At 48.0% G+C, this 26,194-nt stretch overlaps 1 protein-coding gene across 1 annotated transcript in view; it reads left to right on the top strand.

The window, feature by feature from the left end:
* Positions 1-26,194, top strand: part of CNBD1 (cyclic nucleotide binding domain containing 1) — a 182,996-nt gene that overhangs the window by 99,300 nt on the left and 57,502 nt on the right. The window contains exon 5 of the mRNA XM_025200242.1: positions 19,465-19,615. Coding sequence (XP_025056027.1) covers positions 19,465-19,615 — 151 coding nt within the window. The remainder of the gene's footprint in view (positions 1-19,464; positions 19,616-26,194) is intronic.

Genomic DNA, 26,194 nt, shown 5'->3' on the forward strand with positions numbered 1-26,194 from the left:
TTTCCTGCCTATGCAGGGGGTCGGACTCGATGATCTATTGAGGTCCTTTCTGACGCTAACATCTATGAATCTATGAAAAAGTATTTAAGATGCCTGATTCCAATCTCAAAATCAATGTGGGATAGGTGCCTACAGTTTTTAGGCAGACAAGATTCTTTGGGAAGATGTGATATCTTTTATTAGACCAACTAAATAGTCTATGTCCTCCCTATGTTCTTAGGCCAACACAGCTACAACCCTGAAACATGATACAGGCAGTTCTCGCACTTACAGCGGGTTATGTTCCTGGAAAAGGCGCTGTAAGTCGAAACGATGCAAGTCGAATCTGATCTTCTCATTGAAACAATGTTATAATGGGATTTATATTCCTGACTAAAGGCCTGATGCCCAAGATTTTATAGAAATGACCAGAAACATCATATTTAAATCAACTATTATTCAGCTATAAATGATATACACTAATAAATGATATACACTGTACAGTACAAAGCTTTCTAAAGTGCAATGCAGTAACTAACCACATAAATTTTATTTAATCAGAAGTCCATTTGACATGATTGATAGAACTGGAAGGGAGGCACCAGGGCTGGAGTGGGACGCTTACCAAAGGTAAGCTCCTCAGTCCTTATGCAGGGGCTGGGGTTGGGGGTTGGCATGGGCTCTGCCAGCTCCAGGGAACTGCTCCATGGGCTCCACTGGCTCTGGGGAACTGCTCTGCTTCCTAGCCCCAACACCATGTGCCTCCTCACACCCAGAGGCATGGTGAGGTGGGGACAGGAGCTGGGGGCTGGCATGGGCTTTTCCAGCTCTGGGAACTTGCTCTACGGGCTCCACGTGCTCCGGGAAACTGCTCTGCTACCCAGGTGATGCAGGGTTGTGGAGTAGTTCCCTGAAGCTAGCAGAGCCAGCACCAGCCCCCAGCCCCCATTCCCACATCACCATGCCTCTGGGAGCAAGGAGGCACATGGTGTTGGGGCTGGGAAGTGGAGCAGTTCTCCGGCGCCAGCCGCCAACCGCAGCCCCTGCCCCATCTCGCCTCTGGGAGCACATGGCCTTGAGTAGGAGCCACTGCCTGAGCTTACCCATATAAGTGTCCCATGCCAGCCCTGGTGCCTCCACCATGCTCCATGACCAGCTCGTTGCCTGCCGTAAGTGCAAGGATCCAGCACCGTGAGTAATGACAGGGGTGTAAATGGCAGAGTGCTGCAAATGCAAATCACCATAAACTGAAACACTGTAAGTCAAGGACTGCCAGTACACAGTTTTTAATTACCTTTTTAGTTGTCTTAAGGATTTTTCTGGAGCTGGGTCTCCTCTTGTAGCACACTGAGAAATACATTTCTCTCTGGCTGCTCAGGTGATACTGCATGTGTACTCTCCTCATCTCCATCATTAGAGATTTTCTTCTAATGTATTGGTTCTCTGCTCCTTCCCAGTTTACTGTATGGCCCCATATTTCCATATTCAATCCTTTCAATCAACTCCTACCTTCATGTTCTTGCTTTCCTATAGTCACCTGCACTTTTCATGAGAAGTAAAATAAGTAAAATAATCTGGGTGAGAGAATAACATCTTGTTCTTCTTCACAAAATGAATAAGACCAGGACCTACAGCAGCAACAGTAAGTGGCAGAAAAAGGCGTTTTTCCAAAGAGGTACCATTCGGTAGCTAGTCACCCCCAATGCAGCTCTCCCTCTTGACCGTATATCCATGAAACATCTGGTTTACCAAACTTAACCAAGTGGATCCCATATTGAGGAAGCATTATTTAGAAGGAAGCATATATGTTGCTGTGGCGGCAAGGCACCGCCACAGGCTCTCTAAGGGGAGAGAGTGAACCCTGCAGGCCCCATACCCCAGAAGCAGGCCCCCAGTAGAGCTAACTTACCTCCCGCAGGGCAGTCAGAGCAGGAGCCATGCCAACCGGCATTACGCTGGCTGTTTAATCAGCTGTTTCCGGTGCGGGAAACATCTGAGCCAATCCCAGCAGCCATACCGGCCGCTGTGGGAAAGTTTAGAAGCCCTGCTGGATCTGGGGTGGGGGAAGATCCAGAGAGGGAGAGAGCAGGCCAGCAGTTTGTTAGGCAGGCTCCGGCGTAGTGAGGAAGCGACCCAGCCTGCGTGGCTCTTGCAGGCAGCACCAGGGAGAGCTTTAAGTCTCCTGCAGGAGGCAAAGCAAGGGCACCCCCACAGCCCTTGGAAGAAGCTGAGACCGAGGAGCGCAGGGGAGCTCCCTGCGCACAGTAGGAGGGAAGAGGCATCTGAGACCCCTAGAGGGGGCAGGGATAAGGGAGGCAGCCCTGCAGCCCCCTCCTATTTTGGGGAATATTTTCTTTGAAATAAAATGAACCCCGAGAGGGGAGGAAGAGCGACTGGACCCAGGTAGACAGGCCCTCAGCCATCCTACAGGGCCAGAGACCATCATCAACATGTCTCTAACTGGTTGGCGAGTGGATGGGGTGTAGGGTAGGTGGAGCCCCATGGAACATCACGCCCTACAATCATAAGTTGTTATGTGCCATTCCAAGTGATGGAGTTTTGTGGGGAGCTGAGAGTCGGACTAGCCCTGACCCTGGCTTGTGAGATGATCCCAGGGTGAGAATGAGGACCATTCTACACAGTCCTCGAATGAGTGAGAGTGATGGAAGAAGAAAGGAAATGGCTCAGGAGGGGAGAGGGATGGGCCGGCGAGGGCTCGGCCCATCCAAACGAAATAGCATCAGGCAGCATCAACCTGGAGCAGCTGGTGAGTGCGGCCCAATTCCATCGGGCCCAAAATGAAGACCCAGAACTCCAGTGGCTATGGGACACAGACCCCGGGGAAGGATCATCATGGAGTCATCCTGGCTTCGAAGTAATTGGGGGGTTATTATATTGGGTCCAATGGGGTGAGGAAGGCACCACGAAAGGGAGGCAGTTAGTGGTCCCGTCCTCACTTTGCTGTGCAGTGTGGAGATTGGCTCATGACTCACCCATGGAGGGCCATTTGGGATGCACTAAGACCTGGGCTAGACTGGCCCAAGAATTCTTTTGGCCACGTCTCCAAGAGGACATGGAAAGGTGGGGGGCTGCATGCCCAGAGTGCCAGAGGGCGCAAGAGTGGAGACCCCCAAGGGCACCTCTGAATCCCATGCCAATAATAGAGACACCATTCCCCTGAGTTGCACTGGATATAGTGGGCCCCCTCCCGAGGTCCCATAATGGATATCAGTATATTTTGGTAATGGTGGATTATGCCACCCAATTCCCGGAAGCAGTTCCCCTGAGATCTATAAGAGCTATGCGAGTAGTGGAAGAGGTGCTCAAATGGATAGCACGGGTGGGCATACCACGGGAAATACTCATGGACCAGGGGATGAACTTTATGTCTGGGGTGATGAAAGCCTTATGTAAAACCCTTGGCATCACCCAGTTAAAGACCTCGGTCTATCATCCCCAGACCAATGGTCTTGTGGAAAGATTAAATGGAACCATCAAGCGTCTGCTCAGATGTTGCTCTCAGGAAAACCCCCAGAGGTGGGATACCATCTTCATGCCCTTGTTGTTTGCCCTGAGGGACGCCCCTCAAGAATTGACACAGTACTCTCCATTTCAGGTGGTGTACGGCCACAGTCCCAGAGGGCTGCTACAGGTCATCAGGGAAGAATGGGAGTGGCTGATGGGATTGGGAATATCGGCAGAAAGGTACCGCAAAGAATTGCAAGACCAAATCACCAGGGCCCAACAGATCACCAGTCAAAATCTGAGGAGCACCCAAGAGCAGCAGGAAATGCACTGTAATGAAAAGGCAAGAACGCGAACCTTCCAGCCGGGAGACAGGGTTTTGGTATCACTTCCATCCTCCTCAAGCAAACAGCTTGCAATGTGGCAGGGCCCATTTACAGTTGTTAGACAAGTGGGGCCAGTAGATTACGAATTGCTCAAACCGGGTCACCGCCGAGAGCACCAGATTTACCACATGAACCTGCTTAAGAAGTAGAAGACCCCACAGGGCTGGATGGCACAAGAAGAGGATATGGGGGAGGACCTGGGACTGCTCTGCCCCGGGTTGGGGAGATCACTAGAGGAGGGGTCGGTGCAAATACGCAAGGAGCTGGATGGCCAACGACAGGAACTATTAGCCTTGATAGAAGATTTCTGGGTGGTGTTCCAAGAAGCCTCGGGATGGGTAATGGGAATGGAACATGAGATCAGAACACCTCAGGGGGCCCTGGTTAGGAAAAGGGGGAGGCCGATACCCCAATGTTGGCAACAGGAAATAAGGCGGGAGATCACGAAGATGCAGGAACAAGGGATTATACAACTGTCCCATAGTCCTTGGCGGAGTCCCATTGTGCCCGTGGTCAAGCCGGATGGGTCACTGCGCATATATATAGACTATAGGAAGCTATAGCCCTGATGACCTTTGATGCCTTCCCGATGCCACATGTCACTCACCTCATTGAGAAGATTGGCGAAGCACAGTATATATCTATGCTTGATTTAGCAAAGGGGTATTGGCAGATCCCTATGCGTGCCATGGATTGTGCCAAAACAGCCTTTGGAGCCCCGTGGGGCTTATTCGAGTTCACACAGATGCCCTTCGGCCTCAACGGCGCTGCCACAACATTCCAAAGGTTGATGGATAACTTGTTGGCACCACGTGTGGCATATGCGGCAGCGTACATTGATGATACCATTATATTTTCCCCCAGTTGGCAACAACACCTTAAAGCCCTGGGAGCTGTCCTGGGAGAACTCTGAACCATGGGGCTGACCGCCAACACCAAGAAATGTAAGCTAGCAGGAAGAGAAACGGCATACCTGGGATTTTGAGTAGGCCGAGGGACAATTCGCCCCCTTACCGATAAGATTGAAGCCATAAGGCAATTTCAGGAAATGCGAACCCGCAAACAGCTGCATTCCTTCTTGGGGCTCATCAATTATTATAGACGGTTCATACCTTATTTCGCAACTCTCTCCACAACACTCCTGGACGCATTGGCTGGGGTGTCCATAGCTCCATTGAAATGGACACCAGAGATGTGGAAGAGCTTCCAAGACTTGAAAGAGGCAATGCACCACGATGTTATTGTACACACCCCTAACTTTAATGCCCCTTTCATTTTACAAAGAGATGCATCAGGCCGAGCCCTGGGAGCAGTATTACTTCCAAAATGCAGGCAAGAAGAGTGCCAGATTGCGTTCGCCAGCCGAAAACTCAGCCGTGCATAGACCAGGTATGCCACGGTTGAGAGGGAGTGTCTGCCAATACACTGGTCAATAGAATACTTTAAGCACTACCTAATGGGGAGGGAATTTATGGTAGTGACGGATCACACCCCACTACAATGGTTGACACAGAAACAAAGCATGAACGCCCGGATCACCCGCTGGGCCTTGGAATTGCAGCCATTCAGGTTCACTGTGGTACACCATCCGGGCAAAGATAACTTCGTGGCTGATTTTTTGTCCAGATGGGAAGGCCCGGACAAGCCGGAAGAAGGATCAGGTCACATCCGTGGGGAGGAACATCACGTGGTACAAGACATTGCACGAGGAAACCAGACGCCACGAGGCAACTTAAGGGGGGAGGTCTGTGGTGGTGAGACACCACCACAGGCTCTTGAAGGGGAGATAGTGAACCCTGTGGGCCCCATACCTTGGGATTAGGCCCCCAGTAGAACTAACTTACCTCCCGCAGGGCAGCCAGAGCAGGAGCCACGCCAACCGGCATTATGCCGGCTGTTTAATCAGCTGTTTCTGGCACGGGAAACAGCTGAGCCAATCCCAGCGGCCATACCGGCCACTATGGGAAAATTTTAAAGCCCCACCGGATCTGGGGCGAGGAAAGAGCTGGAGAGAGAGAGAGCGGGCCGGCAGGTTGTTAGGTGGGCTCCGGCTTGGGGAGGAAGCAATCTAGCCTGTGTGGCTCTCGCAGGCAGCACCAGGGAGAGCTTTAAGCCTCCTGTGGGAGGCAGAGCAGGGGCACCCCCACAGCCCCTGGAAGAAGCTGAGACCGAGGAGGCAGGGGAGCTCCCTGCGCACAGTAGGAGGGAAGAGGTATCTGAGACCCCTAGAGGGAGCAGGGATAAGGGAGGCAGCCCTGCAGCCCCCTCCTATTCTGGGGAATATTTTCTTTGAAATAAAATGAACCCCAAGAGGGGAGGAAGAGTGACTGGACCCAGGTAGACAGGCCCTCGGCCATCCTACAGGGCCAGAGACCATCATCAACACGTCTCCAACTGGTTGGCAAGTGGACAGGGTGTAGGGGAGGCGGAGCCCCCTGGAACATTGTGCCCTACGCTCATAAGTACCGCCGTCCATCGGAAGGGCCCCCCGGGAAAGATCTCCGCTGAAGACCCTTCTCACAGTAAGTTTAACATCAAAGTCGTGGCAGGCGAGTTGAGGGGAGGGGCCACACCCCGACAGGCTGGGCTTCCAGAAGGGCGCAAGATGTCACAGTTGCCTAAAAGGATGGTATCACAGCTTACTGTAGAGAGAAGTATTTGTCTCAAGCATTTTGCTTTCCTGAAAACAACTGAGCATGTATGATAAGGATGGTTGGGAAGAGCAGGATGTTACTTATGAGGAGTGATATATTACTTTCAGTCATGAATACAGCTCTCAAAAGTCACAATTTCTGAAGGACCATTGAGACAAGAAATGAATTTCCCATGGTAAGTGTAACAGGATGAAATACAACCTTGTACTAGAGGGGGTAGCCCTTGGCAAAGAGTTAGGTCAGGACAAGGGCAAGAGTAATTAAAACATTGGTCACTGCTATGGGGATCTGCACACCAGGGAAGAGTTAACTGGCAAGCCAGAGGATAAAAGCAGAGGTGTGTGAAGGGGGTGTTGCCCTTGGGGCACTTAGATTCATAGACTCAAAAATGCTAGGGTTGAATGGGAGCTCAACAGATCATTCCTGCCCAGTGCAGGAAAGAGTGCTGGGGTCAGATGACCCCAGCCAGGTGCCTATCCAGCCTCCTCTTAAAGACCTCCTTTGGAAGCCCATTCCAAATTCTGGTCACCCTTACTGTGAAGAAGTTCTTCCTGATATCTAGCCCAGATCTGCTATCTGTCAGTTAGTGACCATTGTTCCTTGTTACCCCAAGAAGCACCCTGGTGAACATAGCATCTCTGGTTTCTTGCTGTGCCCCCGCAATGAATTTGTAGGTGGCCACAAGATCCCCTCTCAGCCTTCTCTTGTGGAGGCTGAAGAGATCCAGGTCCCTTAGCCTCTCCTCTTAGGGCTTGGCCTGTAAACCCATAACCATACGAGTGGCCCTCCTCTGGACCCTCTCAAGGTTATCCGCATCCTTCTTAAAGTACAGTGCCCAAAACTGAACATAGTACTCCAACTGCAGTCTGACCAATGCCGCATAGAGGGGAAATTTCACCTCTTTGGTTCTATTTGTCATGCATCTGCTAATGCATAATAAAGTGTAGCTAGCTGTGCTGATGATTTTGTCACACTGACAACTCATGTTTATCTTGGAGTCGACTACGACTCCAAGATCCCTATCCGCTTCTGTGCTACTGAGAGGGTCATTCCCCATCCAGTAGGTGTGCTGGATATTTTTATGCCCTAGGTGCAGCAGTCCGCATTTGTCCTTGTTGAACTGCATCCTATTGTGCTCTGCCCACTTTTCCAACCTGTCCAGGTCTGCCTGCAATCATTCTCTACCCTCCAGTTGTAGTAGCAAAGCTGAGACCTGTGTCATGGTCTGCATACTTCATAGTGATGCTGCAAAGTAGGTCATGCACCGACCTTTGGGTGACCTGTTCTTCAAAGGATTAGGTCATCACCTGAGACCCCACCTGAAACAGAGTGTCATGTGCAAGAATGGTGCCATGTGGTATAGGTAAAGATTGCCGTGTGTAATAATGATATATAAGGGTCTCTGTGGGTGGAGTTGGGTGCGTCTCCAGCTGGGTGTGTTTGGGACTGAAAGAATATATATGTGAACCAGGATTGAGTGAGAGAGAGAGTGAGCTAGCTGTAATAGGGTGAGAGAGTGTCCATGAATGTGATATGTGTCTGATTGTGGATCAGGAGCATAGAGTTCCAGTCCGGTCGCCATGGACTGAGGAGGCCTCCGCCACCACTGGAACACTCCCAGGGACTGGGATAGGAAGAGGTTGGCTCCACATTATTTCCCCACTGGGTGTGCTTGGCTTGAGTGTAGCAGCCTCCCTATCCTTGTGAGTAAGTATCGCCCTTCTCTCCTAATCTAATCCTTAGTGGATTGAGACAGCTCAGGGAGGTTCTGGCCTCAGTCCTGTTTAAATAAAGTTCACCCCCCTCCATCCTCTGGAATAACCTCCTCATGTTTGTTTCCCTGGCGTTATTGTTTATAAGTGATTTTCCTGTATTAAAAAAAACATCTTATTCATAAGATATAGCATCTGTGGGTCTGTGGAGTGATTGATTAATTAGTCAATTAATTTCTCAATTCATTCTCTGATCCAATCTATTGGTGATCAGATACAGGAGGTTGGGTTGTAAGTGGCCTGAGGGGTAAATGACCACCCTTTCATTGACCAGACAGTAAAGCCTCTGTTTTAATATAGCGCTAATTAGATTCCAATTAGTCCGGAGTCAACCTGGTGTGTTCACTTCGCCCCACAATTTAGTATCATCTGCAAACTTGGACAGAGTACACTTCACACCCACTGATGAAGACATTGAAGAGCACAGGTCCAAGGACCAAGCCCTGCAGGACCCCACTGCCCACATCCTTTCAAGTTGATACCGGCCCATTCACCACCACTCTGTGGGTGCAACCCCCAAGACAATTTGCCACCCGCCAGACTGTGTAATCATCTAAGTCATAGCCTCTTATTTTGTTTATCAGAATGGGATGAAATATCGTATCAAAGGCCTTCCTAAAATCCAAGTAAACGACATCCACCTCTACTTCTGCGTCTAAGCATTTTGTGACCTGGTCATAAAAAGAAACCAGATTAGTCAGGCATGATCTACCTGCTATGAATCCATGCTGGGTGCCCTGCTGCATTATTTTTCCTACTGGACCCACACAAATATGATCCTTAATAATTTTTTCAAAGACTTTTCCAAGGATAGAAGTGAGATTAACTGGACTATAATTACTCAGATCCTCCTTCCTCCCCTTCTTGAAAATAGGGACCACATTGGCTCTTTTCCAGTCCTCCAGGACCTGACCTGAGTGCCGTGAGCACTCAAACAGCTGCGCCAGTGGTTCTGCTGTGACACTGATCAATTCCTTCAGCACCTCAGAACCTACTAGGAGACTTGTCATGACCCTTGTTCAGGAACACTTAGGCAAAAAACTCATTGAAGAGCTCAGCCTTGTCCCCCTGCCTGCCATTAATTGCTCCTGCTTGTTCAGTAGGGGTCCTATGCTGCCCTGCACTTTCTTTTTACTCCCTACATACCTAAAAATAAGACTTTTTGTATTTTCAAAAATAAAACGCTCCTTAACATAGAGAGCAACCTCCCCCCCTGCTTTCCTCCCTACTCTGTCCTTTCTGTACAACCTATAGCCCTCAATGCATACTGCCCAGTCATGGGTAGGGTCCTACCAGGTTTCTGTTAGCATGACTAAATCAAAGTTATTGATTTTAAGCAGGAGTGTGAGTTTCTCCTGCTTGTTCCCCATAGTCCTAGCATTAGTATAGAGGCACTTAAGCCCTCCAAATGGTGCCTTTGGTGTCCCCCCATTCTGATGCCCAATGGGCCCCTTAGTACTTACATGGGATGTTCTGTTGCATGTCTCATAGATTGTAGGTCCTAGATTCACTCCATCTCCTGCCTCCTCATCCCCTGTTGAACCTAGTTTAAAGCCCAACATAGGAGATCAGCAAACCTGTAAGAGAGCAGACTCTTAACTTTTGTGAAGAGATGAAGCCCATTATGTCCCAGGAAGTTCCTTGCACAGAAGTGTGGATCGTGGTCCAGGAAGCCAAAACCTGCACAAAAGCACCAACTCTGGAGCCACAGGTTGACCTCTCTTACACAGGTGATGTGATGCCTACTGCAACCACTGACTGGGAGGATCAACAAGAAGAGACTGGAGACACGTGGCCACTGGAAGCCTCACTCCAACAACTGATTGCTCAGGTGAAGAAACCCACAGCAAGGGATCAAGAGAAGAAAAGGTGAGGAAAAAGTTACTTAGCTGCAGGGTCCAAAGAGTGCGGGATTGCAGTGAGCGGACGGATGCCTGACACAGGTGAAAGACACAGGAACAAGCAGAGGGAAGGTCAGGTCAGGGAGAAGAACCCTTACTAAGCAAGGCAAGAGCTAAGAAAAGGGAGGAATAAAACGTAGGAGTGCCACGGATCATGGTGGTTGTTAACACTCGTGGGAAGCACGCTCATGTAGGGAGCACAATAAAATTAAATTTTGTTTATCTAATGACTTATGTGATTAATTAGATGAGTTCTCTTGGAGCATAAATCTGTCAAAAAAAATTTCTACAAAGCATTTTGCTTTCAACAAATCATATTTTGGTAACAGCAACACAAAAAGTGTCATCATCAGATTCCTGACCATCAGATTCTAGCTCTAAGGATAAGGCCAAACATACGTATTAACTGATTTAAAAGGGAAGAAGGAACTGCGACTCAGGAGCTCACATCACCTGTTTACTGTAATTGTTCATTTGTATGAACTTGTAGTGATAGAAGTAAGCTAAACTACTATCATAACAGTTTACAGTTAAAGTTCCGTTAACCAGCATCTTACAAGCCGGCATGCTCAATTAACTGGCTTGCTGGCTTGTAAGATAAAGTGAAACCAAAAGTACATACCGGCACTTCCAGTTTCTCCAAGCCCCCATGGCCTGGGGCAAAGCAGCTTGTGCTGCTGAGCCCTCATGGCCCGGGGGCATAACAGACTGTGTGGAGCTGTACAGGGCCCGCCTCCCTGTCCAGTGGGGCCCACAGGGCCCACAGGAGGGGCAACGATGCGGCGGGAGGGGCAGCTATGTAGCGGGAGGAGCGGTGGCTCAGGTCACTCAATTAACCGGCATATGTTATCTGGCATCCCCCATTCCTGGGGGATTCTGGATAACAGCTTTTATTGTATATTACTTTCTATTGACATCTCTACAGTTGTTATGTCTGTCTATAAGGAAACTATGGATGAAGGGAAAACCTATATTATTCCATTGTATTGTGTTTGGAAATTTCTCCTGTTGCTCAAAGAGGTAGCTAGGCAGTGTCCCAAGTTTTGCTAGAGCTATTGTAGCCTTAACTGTGCCCAGGCAGTCAACACATTTTCACCAGTTTAGCATACTTTGGTTTTTCACAGTGATATAAATGGTAATAAGATCTAAAGTGAACAGCTGAGCAGCCAATCCCAGGGAAGCAACACACATTAGGCTTCTACAGCACCTTGCAGAGTTTTTCCTTTTGTCTTGAACTAAAAGCTATATATGAAGTATACCTGGGTGGAACTTTACATTGGTGCACTTAGCCCAAGTCTTAAAAGGTTAATTCTACACTAGATTGGGAACAGGTATTCCAGATGTAGGATTCACTTTGCCTTGCCCTTTTAAAAAATGTAAATGTGTCCTTTCTGTACTTCAATCTTTCTTGCTTCTATTTTTACACTAATGATTAATTATCTAGTGATGCTACTCGGTAATGTTACAGAAACTGGGAAAATGCTTACTTTAATACTTGTGACTCAGTGGGAGTGCACAGGTCACATTCACTAATGGTAATGACCAATTAAAAATAGGATCCCATATGAAGATGAGGCCAAGAACTACCACTTAGTTGTCATGCTACATGTTAACATTGCAGTTGTTCTGTGTGCATAACAGAATCCCCTAAACTCTTCTTGCTCTTAGAGTCATAGAATCCTAGAAAATTAGGGTTGGAAAGGACCTCAGGAGGTAATCTAGTCCAGCCCCCTGCTCAGGAACATCCCCAACTAGATCATCCCAGCCAAAGCTTTCTCTAGCCAGGTTTTAAAAACCTCCCAAAAGACCTCTAACTGGGTCTTTAAAACCTCCAAACAACCGCTCTGGGTAACCTATTCCGGTGTTTTACTACCTGTGACGGGGCACCAAGTCTGCCCCATCACAGAACTTCAGGGGGTGAAGGAAAGCAGAAAACTGACCGTAGCAACCAGTCCCAGGAGAAAAGGGGTGGGGCTACCCAGATTGGGGAGAGAGAGACCGGGAGGAAAACATAAACAAAGAGAGCAGCACCTGGGAAGGGAGAGGGGAGAGAGTGCTGGCTGTGAGACAGACAGCAGAGGGCTGGAAGGATTTAAAGGGGAAATAACCCAGATTTAGCTGGAAAAAGAGAAGAAAGCAACCCAGAAGAAACAGGGAGAAACTACAAGAAAGAGAAAAGGGAATATAAGAAGGGTCCTGGAGAGAGACTTACCTGGGAAGCTGAAGTGAGTTAACAAAGGAGGACTTTGAGTTGGTGAGTCTGATACCTGAAGACATCGAGTAACATCCCAGAGACTTAAAATTAAGAGAAAGGAATGAGTGGATGAAAACTAACAAAGAGAAGAGAACCCCACAATTTTGATATCAGTAGTAAATACAAGGTGACCTAGGATTGCTATTTGCTTGGGACCCATCTGGAGGAGAACAGGGCAAGCAACAAAGAAATTTAGAGTTCTCAAATAGAGAGGGAATTAAATATTTATAAGATGTTATTTCTCTAAGACAGACATAATAGTTGTGCAGAAGAGTTATTTTTGTTGAACCACAGACACGATATCTTCCTCATCTCTCAGGACACAGAGAGGGTGCAGAGAGAGAGAGAGACAGGGCGGCAGAGAGCCCGAGCACCGGAGAGGGCGCAGAGAGAGAGACCAGGCGGTGAAGAGCCTGAGCACCAGAGAGGGCACAGCGAGAGAGACGGGGCTGCGGAGAGCTCGAGCGCCAGAGAGGGCGCAGAGAGAGAGACAGGGCTACAGAGAGCCCGAGCGCCAGAGAGGACGCAGAGAGAGAGAAAGGGCTGTGGAGAGCCTGAATGCCAGAGAGGGTGTAGAGAAAGAGAGACGGGGTGGCGGAGAGTCCGAGCACCAGAGAGGGCGCAGAGAGAGAGAGATGGGGCGGCGGACAGCCCAAGCACCAGAGAGGGTGCAGAGAGAGAGAGATGGGGTGGTGGAGAGCCCAAGCGCCAGAGAGGGTGTAGAGAGAGAGAGACGGGGTGGCGGACAGCCCAAGCACCAGAGAGGGTGCAGAGAGAGAGAGACGGGGTGCCAGAGAGGGTGTAGAGAGAGAGAGATGGGGCGGCGGAGAGCCCGAGCACCAGAGAGGGTACAGAGAGAGAGAGACGGGGTGGCGGAGAGCCCAAGTGCCAGAGAGGGCATAGAGAGAGACAGAACAACGTCAGTGACATCTGCGAGGCTTGGGACATGGTACAGGGGTGGTTGGAGCCGTGCATAGTCCATAAGGCTGGGGGGCACAGAACCCCAATACAGGAAAGGAACTATTGATAACAGGAGAACCGTGGCCAAGAGGACGAAAGGTAGCCTCCCTATAAAATATATATGTGAGATCAAAGTCGTGGTGGGTGAGAATTGGAGGGTGCTTGTTGGCAACTTGGCACGGTAAAGGAGGTGGCAGGGGAGAGCATGGCAACCCTGCCTGTCCTCCTGTTACAGTGATGCATGGGTCGGGAAGGCTCGGCCGTGAGCAAAGAAGGAAGGAAAATGAACCTGTGGGTGAGAATAGAACCGAGAGGTTTTATAGAAAGGTAGGGAGGCCACAGTTCATGAGGCGGCGTGGAAGGAGGAAGCCCATTTCAAGAGTCTCACAGAGTAAGACTGAGGCCCCAACCCAGAAATGTAGGAAGCATGGGAGACCAGAGACAGGAAAAGTTCAACTGGCAACTAAGGATGGATGAGATGGAGGAGAAGATGACCCGGTTGGAGTGAGAGCTAGGAATAGCAAAAGCCCAAAAAGAGAGAGCAGAGGTGCAGGTCGCTGCATTAGAGCTAGAGGTACAGTCTGGAAAGAAAGAGGGAGGATCGAAAGAAATCAGGCTCTTAGTGGCGATAGAAGGAGAAAAGACGCAGGCAATTGAACGGCTCATTTCCCAGGAGGCTCAGAGGAGCTGGGAGAGGGAGGAGAAATTGAAAAGACTGCAGGAGGAAATGATATCGGGGGGACAAGGTCTCTGGAAGCCAGCAGCAAACAGGCAGAAGAACAAAAGGAGGTGCTACGGAAATTAGAAGTAGCCAGAGGCCTAATAGGAGTCCTCCAAAAGGAAGTCCATAGCCAGGAGGACAGGATAGGAGATTGCAGGGGGAGCTGGAAAGCTGGCAACAGAAAAGTATGCATGCAGAAGATCTTGCACAGGAATTGCAGGACAAGCTGGTCAAAAGCCATACCCAGGCCGAAGAGACAGACAAGGTACTCATGCGAGAGATGGAACAGATGAAAAATTTTAGAGCGAATTATGAGACGTTGGATCAGCAAAGGCTGTCCCTGGAAAGGGAGCTAAAAACCAAGGAGAGCGAGAATGACCGATTACAGACCCAGTTAAGGAGTGTGGAGGGGGAAAAAGATAAACTTGGGCAACAGGTACAGTCCCTTAAAACCCTTCTAGAAGATAGCCTAGCTAAGGAAGAGGGGGTAAGGGAAGAAAATGAACAGTTACAGGAGGAAGTGCAAATGATGAAGCAAGAAATCCAGGGTCTGGAGACTGAGGGAAAAAGATTGCATGAAACAAATGATCAGATGGCTATAAAGATCCAAGACCTGAAGGAGGTGGAGAGGTCAGACAAAAGACGGGTAACAAATCTCGTAGGAGCAGGACAGGAACCACAAATTGGAGAGATCACGGACACAGTGCAGGAAAGGTTGGAGGCACTGGGAACTTGATTAACAGAGTATCTGATGACCGCTAAGTTGGAACACCAGGAACAATACCAAGAGGTGGAAGTATTGAAAAGGGCCCTGAAGGAAGTAGAGGCTCGGCTACAAACCACCCGGTATAAGAACCTGTAGCATGTGGAGCCAGGGAAGTTCCCCAGAGACCTAGACCCAGAAGAACTTAGGGAGGAGGCTGAGCTAGGACAGCCTGGGGAAGTACCAGGGAGGAGGGAGCTGTAGAGAGAGAGCCAGTGACCCTACAAAAGGAGGCCCTGCAGGTGCTCCTAGAATGTTGGAACTGGAGATGGGAACAATGGCAGAGTCACCATGCAAAGGAGATGAGCCAGCTAAAACATCAGTTGAAGGAACTGTTCCGACTACGAGCCAAGGGAAACAGTACAGCTCCAAGTCGGGGCAGCCAAGGGAAGTAGACCTGGTAGAGGCAGGGGCAGCAGGGAAGGGAGAACAGAGGACCCCAAGGAGGGAGGCCTCCTGCTTAATTTGCCAGGACTATACACAGGCAGCCCAAGGCCTGGGGCAATATGGGTCAAAGATGGACCCCGTAAAAAGGGAACCAGTTGAGCCCAGCAAAGAAAGTGGGGCCAAATGGCAACAGACAAGGAGGAGGGAACTACTACCCATAGGGGGATCAAAATCTGAGAAGAGACTTCAGATTTATGTAAATGGCCTCCCTAGGCAGGTCAGGTGGTGGATGTTAAGAAGCCTCATTGAAAAGAAAGTTGAGAGCGTAGCATATGTGAAGGTGTATAAGGGACCGGGAGGAAGGTCCACTGGCCGGGGTAAGGTAGAGTTCTGGAAAGAAGAAGATATCCAAAAGGCATTGAGGAGGCAGTGGGAGATCTGGGGGAAGCTTCAGGATCTCCAGAAAGGCATAAGGAGATAAGAAACCCCACAACTCACCCTAGGGAAGAGACCAGGGTTTACAGGGATGGAATGTAGATGGGCCAGAGGTGAGAGGGAGAAAAACCACCGAGAGTCAGGCCGAAGTATGACCAACAGGGAGCGTAACCTACCAAGGTTGGCTAGTGTGGGGGGACTGCCCACGGTGGGGCACATCCCATAAAATCCCACATGGTGTGCCTTGGGTAAAAGACGGGTAGGAGGTGCCTTAAAACCTCTGCCTCTGTGTGCGGACAGCCCAAGCTCCAGAGAGGGCGCAGAGAGAGAGAGAGAGACGGGGCGGCGGAGAGCCCGAGCTCCAGAGAGGGCGCAGAGAGAGAGAGAGAGATGGGGCGGCGGAGAGTCCGAGCTCCAGAGAGGGCACAGAGAGAGAGAGATGGGGCGGTGGAGAACCCGAGCTCCAGAGAGGGCGCAGAGAGAGAGAGAGAGATGGGGCGGCGGAGAGTCCGAGCTCCAGAGAGGGCACAGAGAGAGAGAGATGGGGCGGTGGAGAACCCGAGCTCCAGAGAGGGCGCAGAGAGAGAGAGAGAGATGGGGCGGCGGAGAGTCCGAGCTCCAGAGAGGGCACAGAGAGAGAGAGATGGGGCGGTGGAGAACCCGAGCTCCAGAGAGGGCGCAGAGAGAGAGAGAGAGATGGGGCGGCGGAGAGTCCGAGCTCCAGAGGGGCGCAGAGAGTGAGAGATGGGGCAGCGGAGAGCCCGAGCTCCAGAGAGGGCGCAGAGAAAAAGAGAGAGACGGGGCGGCGGAGAGCCCAAGCTCCAGAGAGGGCGCAGAGAGAGAGAGAGAGATGGGGCGGCGGAGAGTCCGAGCTCCAGAGAGGGCACAGAGAGAGAGAGATGGGGCGGTGGAGAACCCGAGCTCCAGAGAGGGCGCAGAGAGAGAGAGAGAGACGGGGCGGCGGAGAGCCCGAGCTCCAGAGAGGGCGCAGAGAGAGAGAGAGAGAGCGGTGGAGAGCCAGAGCTGCAGAGAGTGAGAGACAGGGCGGTGGAGAGCCTGAGCTCCAGAGAGGGTGCAGAGAGAGAGAGAGAGAGAGATGGGGCGGCGGAGAGCCCAAGCTCCAGAGAGGGCATAGAGAGAGACAGAACAACGTCAGTCACATCTGCACGGCTTGGGGTGTGGTACAGGGGTGGTTGGAGCCACACATAGCCCATAAGGCTGGAGTGCACAGAACACCAATACAGGAAAGGAACTATTGATAACAGGAGAACCGTGGCCAAGAGGACGAAAGGTAGCCTCCCTATAAAATATATATGTGAGATCAAAGTCATGGCGTGCGAGAATTGGAGGGTTCTAGTTGGCAGCTTGGCACGGTAAAGGAGGCGACAGGGGAGAGCACAGCAACCCTGACCGCCTTCCTGTTACACTAGTATCTAACCTAAAGTTCCCTTACTGCAACTTGAGACCAATGCTCCTTGTTCTGTTAGGTAGTTGAAGGCTGCTATTAAATCCCCTCTGTGTCTTCTCTTTTCTAGACTAAATAAACCCAGTTCCCACAGCCTTTCCTCATAAGTCATGTCCTCCAGCCCCCGAAGCATTTTTGTTGCCCTCTGATGGACTCTACAATTTGTCCACATTCTTTCTGTAGTGGGGGGCCCAGAACTGAACACACTTCTGCAGATGTGGCCTCACAAGTGCTAAATAGAGGGGAATAATCACTTCCCTTGACCTGGCAATACACCTGCCAATGCAGTAGAGTATGCTGTTAGCCTTCTTGGCTCGAAGGGCACACTGCTGGCTCACATCTGCAAACTTACTGAGGGTGTACTCTATGCCATCTTTCAGGTTGTTGATGAAGACATTGAACAAAACCGATCCCAGGACCACGCCCTGGGGCACTTCACTTGATACCAGCTGCCAACTAGACATCGAACCATTGAATATTACCCTCTGAGCCCAATGTTCCAGCCTGTTTTCTGTTTACCTTACAGTTCAGTCCTTTAGCCCATACTTCCTTAGTTTGACTGTGAGAATGTTGTGGGAGACCATATCTAATGCTTTACTAAAATTGCAATATACCACATCCACTGGTCTCCCCGCATCCACAGAGCCAGTCATCTCATCATAGAAGGAGATCGGGTAGGTCTGGCATGATTCGCCCTTGGTCTGTATTTCCCTGGATCCTCCTTCTTCCTTTTCTTAAATATGGGCACTATGTTTTTCCTTTAGCAATCATCCAGGACCTCTCCTGATTTCCATGAATTTTCAAAAATGATGGCCAGCACTTCTGCAATCCCATTAGCCAACTCCCTCATCACCCTCAGGTGTATCCCATCTGGCCCTGTGGACTTGTGTATGTTGAGCTTATCTAAATAGTCCCTAACCTGTTGTTTTGCCACTGTTTGCTTCTCACATCCTCCCCAAACTGCTGTCTGGTGCAGTAGTCTGGGAGCTGACCTTGCCTGTGAAGACTGAGGCAAAATAGGCATTGAGTACATCAGCCTTCTCTGCATCCTCTGACACAAGGTTGCCTCCCCCATTCAGTAAGGGACCCATGCTTTCCTTGATCCTCCTCTTGCTACCAATATACTTGTAGAAACCCTTCTTGTTCCCCTTCACCTCCCTTGCTAGCTGCAACTCCAATTGCCCTTTGGCCTTCCTGATTTTTTCCCTGCATGCCCAAATGATGCTCTTATATTCTTTCTTAGACATTGGTCCAAGTTTCCACTTCTTATAAGCTTCTGTTTTGTGATTTATTTTACTAAAGAGTTCCTTGCTAAGCCAAGCTGGTGTTGTTCCATACTTGACAGTCTTCCTGCACATTGGGATGATTTGTTTCGTACTCTCAGTAAGGCTTCTTTAAAGTACAGCCAGCTCTCCTGGACTCCTCTTGCCCTCAGACTGGCTTTCCAGGGGATCCTACCCATGAGTTCCCTGAGTGTGTCAAAGTCTGCTTTTCTGAAGTCCAGGGTCCTTACTCTGCTGCTTTTCATCCTTCCTTTCCTCAGGATCCTGAACTCTTATCATCTTGTGGCCACTGCTGCCTAAGTTACCATCCACTACTACTTCCCTCACCAGTTCTTCTCTGTTTGTGAGCAGCAAGTCAATAAGAGCATGGCTCCTAGTTGGCTGCTCCAGCACTTGCACCAGGAAGTTGTCCCCCACACTCTCCACAAAAACTTCCTGGATTGCCTGAGCACTGCTGTGTTGTCCTCCCAGCAGATGTCAGGGACATTGAAATCCCCATGAGAACTAGGGCTTGTGCCCTGATTTCTCAGAAAGCATGAGAGCAGCTCCCCTGTTTCCCTCTCCTGCTTGCTGTTCTTCCAGGTCTCCCACTTCCCCACTTACCTCAGGGTTTTGATCTCCATCCCCTGGTGAACCAAGTTTAAAGCCCTCCACACTAGGTTAGCAAGCCTGCCAGCAAAGACACCCTTCCCTCTCTTCATGAGGTGGATCCTATCTCTTCCCAGCAATCCTTCTTCTTGGAACAACATCCAATGGTTGAAGAAGCCAAAGCCCTCCAAAAGAAATATTGGAAAATACCACATCCCTTGAAATAGCTGAGCTAAACTGTCCATACAAGGTATCATTAAACTGTTTTGCCACAGCGAACAAACTGTCATAAACTTCTACTTTAAGCAGCTATTTCAGTGAATTGAACTATAGCCTATACATAGTTTTGAGCATTTTCTAATGTAAATGTATTACGTGTTGTACCATTATATTATCCCAGCATTGTTGTACCATTATGTTATCCCAGAACATATTTCTATTTTCCATCTAGGTAAAACGAAAAAGGCAAGTTCTAGTGGGTCAGCTTCACAAGATGCAATCCTTTGGAGAAGTAAGCATTCTTCTTCAGGCCCCTTTCACATGTACAATCATAACTGCAACAGCTGTCAAACTGGGGACCATTGACGCCAATGTTATACTAGGTAAGTTGGGTTTTTTTAGTGTCTTGTCATAGTCAAAGACTATCATTGAGTGGTAATTTGAATACATTTAGGTCCAGTTATAAAGCATCCAAACTTGAACCAAACTAGTTAATCTAGTTTTTGCCTCATCCTTTTCATCTCTGAGATTTTCTGGAGACTGACAACAATATACCTGATCAAAACCCGTTGAATGTCTCTAGGTCTCTACCTCTTGGTAAATATTACTATGTTTCTCTTGTTCTGCCCATAATGTTGCACTTCAGAAAATTGGCTGATGAATCCAAAATTGGTATCCTTTCTCCACTTACTCCCTTGCTGCCCCTTATTTCAGTTTTAGAGAACTTTTGATATTCCCCTTACTTTGTATGTCAGGTTGACTTATTTATTGGTGGATATTTATAGTGAATATGCCTGAAATATTCTTCTTTTGCCTAGTCTGAAGTTTCATATATATGCCTAGTCTGAAGTTTCATATGTATGGCATGGATTGTGGGGTGTAATTTTGTCACTACTACACTTTCCTTCAGATCATTAAGGTCTTTTTCTCAAAGAAGAGAATATTTACATAAAACTCAAGTCTGATGAGCATTACACACAATAGTTTATCTTTCCCCAATCTGGGGACTCCTTGATTTGTGGCATTTAAATTAAAAGGGACATTTTCAATCTTTCATGGAAGGTAGAGGGGAACTGAAGCCCATGCTCTTGTCTTGGCTCCAGCCCAAGAAACTTGTAGGAGGTAGCTATGGTCTGCTCTTCACGGTTCCCTGGTGCTTCTACTCTTCCCTGTTTAGGGGCATTGCTCCCAGTGGCATCATCCAATATTTCCCTATCTCTGGGTGCCACATTTTTTTTCCTAGGCTGTAGTCTTTTTTATGTAATCTGTTACAAATTAGCCTGTTAGCTGCATCTGAAGAACTAATTTGTCCATTATTTTCTGTCTGAGACCTCTGTATACTGATCCACAAAGCTAATATAGAGATCCCAACAAGGCAAGTTAATAAATAGGTGGGTAATAAAGTCTTCCATTTTAGGATGAAAGGGCAGTAGGAAACAGATGGAAGAGAAATCAGATAGGATCCTGGAAGCACAGTTTAGAAAAGAGAAAGGAGCTTATTCCTTGACTTTCTCAGGCCCTCCCTCTTCTCTTACATAGTCATAAGACTAGAAAGAGACATTGGAGATGGACCAATAACCCAGAGATATTTAGGCTTTCATCCTCCAAATGCTCCCAATAATTTTATATGGACTTCTATACAAAGTGGTATTTGCTAGACCAGTAAAATACCTGTGTCATTGAACCTTTACTTTTTGGGGTTTGAATGGAATAAGATGGTGAAAAGACCTTTTACCATCACTCTGGACATAGTTAGCAGCACTGGCAGTGAATGTTGCTGAATCAGGCTTTGGTACAATTCACATATTATTTTTGTTCACCAGAAATAACAACCTTAAATTCTTTCAGGATTTGTGAAATCATCTAACATTCTAATCTTACCATATTTGATTGATGGTAAAAGCAAGGAATTCTTAGGGTGATATCTTTTATTGGACCAACTACATATTTGAGATAGAATTAGACGAGATTTCAAATACAAGCTCTCTCATAATTTCTGGACCAGTATGGCTACAAAATCACTTTTATGTTACCATTGATTATAAAGGGTTTTATGGAACTATGGTAAAATATAGAATATTACAGTGGATGCAAAGCAGTCAGCTCACAAGGGAAAGGGTAGTTGAATTCCATGCAGTTTTTAGTGTTTTCTTTCCTTTGGTCTTGCGTTGATAACACTTGATATGATACAGTTATTTTCCCCCTGATAATTATGATAACTGATGCAAGACAAATACACATTGGATTGTTTCATATAAAATGAACATTTCACACATGAAAGTGCTTCTTCCAAGCATATATTAAAGTCTTCACCATCTGGCTGATTTCAATTCCAAACAGGCTATACAAAGATTTTCGTGCTGTCCAGATTTCAAATTTCAATCCACATTAAGCTCATTTTAGACTATTCCTTACAAAGTTTCTGTCATAGTGCTCATAATTAGTTACAAGGTACTTGAATGGGGAAGAATATTATCTTACTTTGTTATTTCTTCTTCTACAACATGCTAAAAATATGGTTTCCTTTAATTGATGAAAGTGGGGTCTGATTGTTCATTTGGCTGATATTATACAACTAAAACAAAAGGAAAATAGCCAAATATGCTCTATTACAATGACCAGACACTAATACAGGGGCAGGCAAAGTATGGCACATGGGTCAGAGCCAGGCCATCAGGTCATTCTATCTGGCCCTTGGGGCCCCTCCAAAAAACTATTATTACTCGTCTGTGGCTGCCCCTCTGAAACCTGGTGGGAGGCAGGCTTTCAGAGATTGCACACCATTGGACTGGTCATGTGCCACTGGACTGGGCACTCCATTTGGGAGCCCCATGTGGAGCCACTGAGTGCGATGGCCATGAGGACAGCTGGTGAATACAGAAGTGAGCTCATGCCTGCAGGAGGGGGAGTAGGTGTGGGGTTTGTGAGTGGGAGTGGGCTCTCCTGCCATGGTGCACAGCTGCCACCACTGGTGGCAGAGTAGCAGGGAGTGGGCCCTTGGGGCATTCCTAGCCCACTGCAGGCAGAGCCTCCCCAGTGATGCATGGCTCCAGCTGAATCCCAGAAGCTGCATGTGGGGCACAGAGCCTACCTGGCCTGGACTGCTGGTGCATGCCTTTGGGCCAGACTAGGTTGACTTCATGCCAGCACATGGGGCTCCTGGCATTGCAAGCAGAAGCCATAGACCATTGGGCTGGGCTGGACCAAACCAGGCTGGCTTCATGCCTCCATATGGGGCTTCAAGCACTCCAACGGGGAGCCACATGTGGAGGCATGGATCTGGCCTGGCCTGATGGCATGCGACTCCCCACAGCTCCTGGTCTGCATGCCATCAGGCCAGGTTGTGTCCATGCCTTCACGTTTGCCTCCCCACTGAAGTGATGGAAGCCCCACATGGAGGCACGGACCCAGCCTGTCCTGATGGCATACAGTTCCCACCTGCAGTGCCATGGGCACCTTGTGCTGGCATGGAGCCAGCCTAGTCTGGTTTGAAGGTGTGCACCAGTGGGCCAGGCCAGGCTGGCTCCATGCTACCACATGCATCTCCCAGAATTCAGCTTCAGCTAAATGTTGCAGCAGGGTCTACCTGCCACTGGCCAGGAGCACCCTGAGGGCCTGCCTCCTGCTGTTGCTGCTGTTGCCCCTGGCAGCAGGGGCTGTGCAACCTTTGTATGTGGTGGGGGTCCCAGGCCCCTCCCCCCACAAATCCCAGACCCCCCACACCCTTTCACAAACTGCACTACCCCACAAATCCCACACAGCCCATACACACCCCCACATACACAATATACAAGAGTAAGACTATATTTTGAGCTATTATGCAATCACCTCTATATACACTATGCAAACACATATAAATCAGGGCAAAATATTTTTTAAAATAAAATTAAAATATGTTATAGTAGATGTTTGATTTTTAGTATATACTTTGTTTTTTTTCCCCCTGGTTCCAAGATGGCAAACCTCCCTTCCAAAAGGAGTACTTCTGGGGGTTAGGGGATGGAGGGACTTCTGGTGGCAAAGGTCAGGGGTTAGGGGGTGGGGTTTCTGATCCCAAGATGGTGATCAGGGGCTGGGCACCCTTGTGGCCCTCAACAGCTCACCAAAAGTCATTAAGCAGCCCTCCAGCTGAAATAATTGTCCACCCCTGCCCTAATACCTAGTGAGTCCCTAATACTGAAGAGCATTTTTTCCTCTTTAAAAATGTACTGATTGTTTATTGCTAAACTGAAAATTATTGTGAGTGTTGATTACTGTATTAATCAAAATTATCTCACTTCTTCTTGTCTGTGTGTGTTTCCTGATACTTTGTGTGCAAGCTCCTTGATACTGGAGCTATCTTGTTCAGTATCCAACACGTGTCCTGATGCTTAATTAAGTCACTATTCCCATACAAATAATATATAAAAATGACTGAGTTTTATATGGATTACTTTATAATGCTATAAATATAGCTTTGGAGATAATCAGAATATCTTTCTGAGTCTATTTCAAGTGTTGAAATCTATAGAAAGAAAGAGGAAATATGTCTTGAGTTGATACCTCAGTATACCCTTGGGAAAAGCTGGTGCCCTAGGCTGCTACCTCAATTTGATTTACTGTACTTAGTGTGAAACCTCCCAGTGTGAAGAAGGCCAGTGTAAAGTAATACAGTACTGAAGATCTTGTAAAACTGAAGACCTACTTCAGGTTTCAGAATAAGTGAAATCATGCTCTTATTGTGAGAATTCTATACATTCTTACATGAAAAACAAAAACCGTGGAGCCACTCAATTCTGCCAACTCAAATATTATAGGCATTTTGGAATAAAATTAAGATTAAGGAGAGAAACAATGACATTGATGGGTCCCTAAATCTGAAAAGGGAAGTTATTTGAAGAGGATGATGCTAAGGGCATTACTCCAGTCTTGGAGTATATGATCCAAAAAATCTCCAAAACCCCTCATTTTCACCAAAGTAGTAAATATTACAGGCCAGTGGTGTCAAAATTTCTGGTCCTGTGGGTTGAACCACTTGGCACGGGATTGCAATGTAGGCTAGATCCTGAACACGGTCAATGTGTGGGGTCAATCTTCAGGTGTGACCCCATGCAATGGATCTGGTCACATGCTGGCCCAATCTCAGATCCAGCTGTACAGCAGCCTGACCCTGTGCACTGGATCTGGCTACACATTGTCTTGATCCCAGGTTCTAGTGAAGTGTATCATGAAAAGCTGCATTATCTGGTCCCGTGAAGATTCTCACAAATTCACAAATCTGGCAGCTCAAGAGAGGTAATTAACACTGCCACCACTCCCGTGTCATCAAATTTCCAGACCCGGGGAGAGCCCCACACAGCTCCGTGGGTCAGATCTGGCTCATGGGCAGGAGATTGAGCACCACTATTACAGGCTACTCATTAAATCAATATTTCAAAAATTGGGTCTCATTTTTTCCTTCATGTGCAGTTTAGATACCCAATAACAATGGAGTTAATTCTGATTTATTCTGTATACATGAGAGGAGAATTAGGTCTAATATATTTTGCCTTGCTTCATCTTTAGGTGTTAGGTACAAATTTTGCAATTGTACACGCATGTAGTTCTGCCACTGATTTTGCTAGGAACCCTATCTATTTGGGCACGCATGAGCACATGTGGGTATGCTTCTAAAGTTATAACGTGGCTACTCCATTTTGATAATTTGTTTATTTTCATAATCCTTTGATTTGTTGCTCTTCCCTTACTATCATCCATTTTTTTTTCTCACTATGCAGTATGTTACCTTTGTTTTCAAGCAGCATCTCTAGTTTGGAGGTTGTCAGTTACCACCTTCTGTTGTCCTTGCTGTTATCCTTGTGCCGGGTGTTACTGATATGTTATAAGTGTTGAAATCTCAGGGACTGTGGTGCTGGCAAAAGTTGCAGCCAGGAAATTCCAACACCAGTCTTGTCCTAAAGAATGACCACAGACTCAGTGTGTTCACTGAGATTTGGCCAGGTTAATTGTTTACAAGCACAGCTCAAACACATTTTGACCTAACCAGTAGGGTTGTGCAAAATTTTGCTGTCTGTTTCATTTCAATGCTGTTTTGACTCATCTTGAGCTTGAAACAGTGAAATCAAACTGAAACAAAAGGCTTTGAAACAACCTCAAAACAAAATGAAGGCAGTCAAAACGTTTCAAAAGTTTTGAAATGTTTTGAGTTTTGAAGCCAGATTGAGCCACTAACATCCACATACCTGTTGAGGACAAGACCACCTAGGACACCATGGTTGCTGGGGTGGTCTGGTATCACCTCCAAAACATCTTGTGATGATTCTGGGCCTGCAGTGACTGGTGGGAACAGATCATCCTGGACACTTGGAATGACAAACAGTGGGTCCAAAACTTCTTCATGTGCTGTGTCACCTTCATGAACATCATTGCCCAAGTGGCTCCTCTCATTGCACACCAGGACATCAGTATGCAGTGCCTCCTCACTCTTGCGAAGTGGGTGGCCATTGCTATTTTGAAGTGGCTACCCCACCAGTTTCTGCTATATAACCAACCTGTGCAGCCTGGGCAGGTCCACAGCCAGAGAAGCTGTCCAGGAGTTGTGTCTAGTCTTCCAGAATGTCCTAGCCAACTACTTCATCTGCCTCATCAACCCACAGGAAGTGGTTGGTGGCTTCTGCCACATGAGCTTCCCCAAATGTGATGGCAACCACATCCTCTTCCTCTGCCTGCCCCAAGGTGCCTAGGCATTTATCAGCCACAAGAGCTCCTTCTTTATCCTGCTGGATGACACTGACCATCAGGGCCACTTTACCCACATCTTTGCTGGCTGAGCAGGCAGTGCCCATGATGCCTGTATCTTTCACATTCTCCCCTCCCCCAGCTGATGGTGAACAGGTGCTATGCTCCAGGAGTCCCCAGTTTTGTCATCAGCACCATTCTCATCCCTCTCCTTATCATCAGGGACCTGGATTACTCCCTCTTTC

This window comes from Alligator sinensis, unplaced genomic scaffold (genome assembly GCF_000455745.1).
Source record: "Alligator sinensis unplaced genomic scaffold, ASM45574v1 scaffold717_1, whole genome shotgun sequence".
NCBI lineage: Eukaryota > Metazoa > Chordata > Crocodylia > Alligatoridae > Alligator > Alligator sinensis.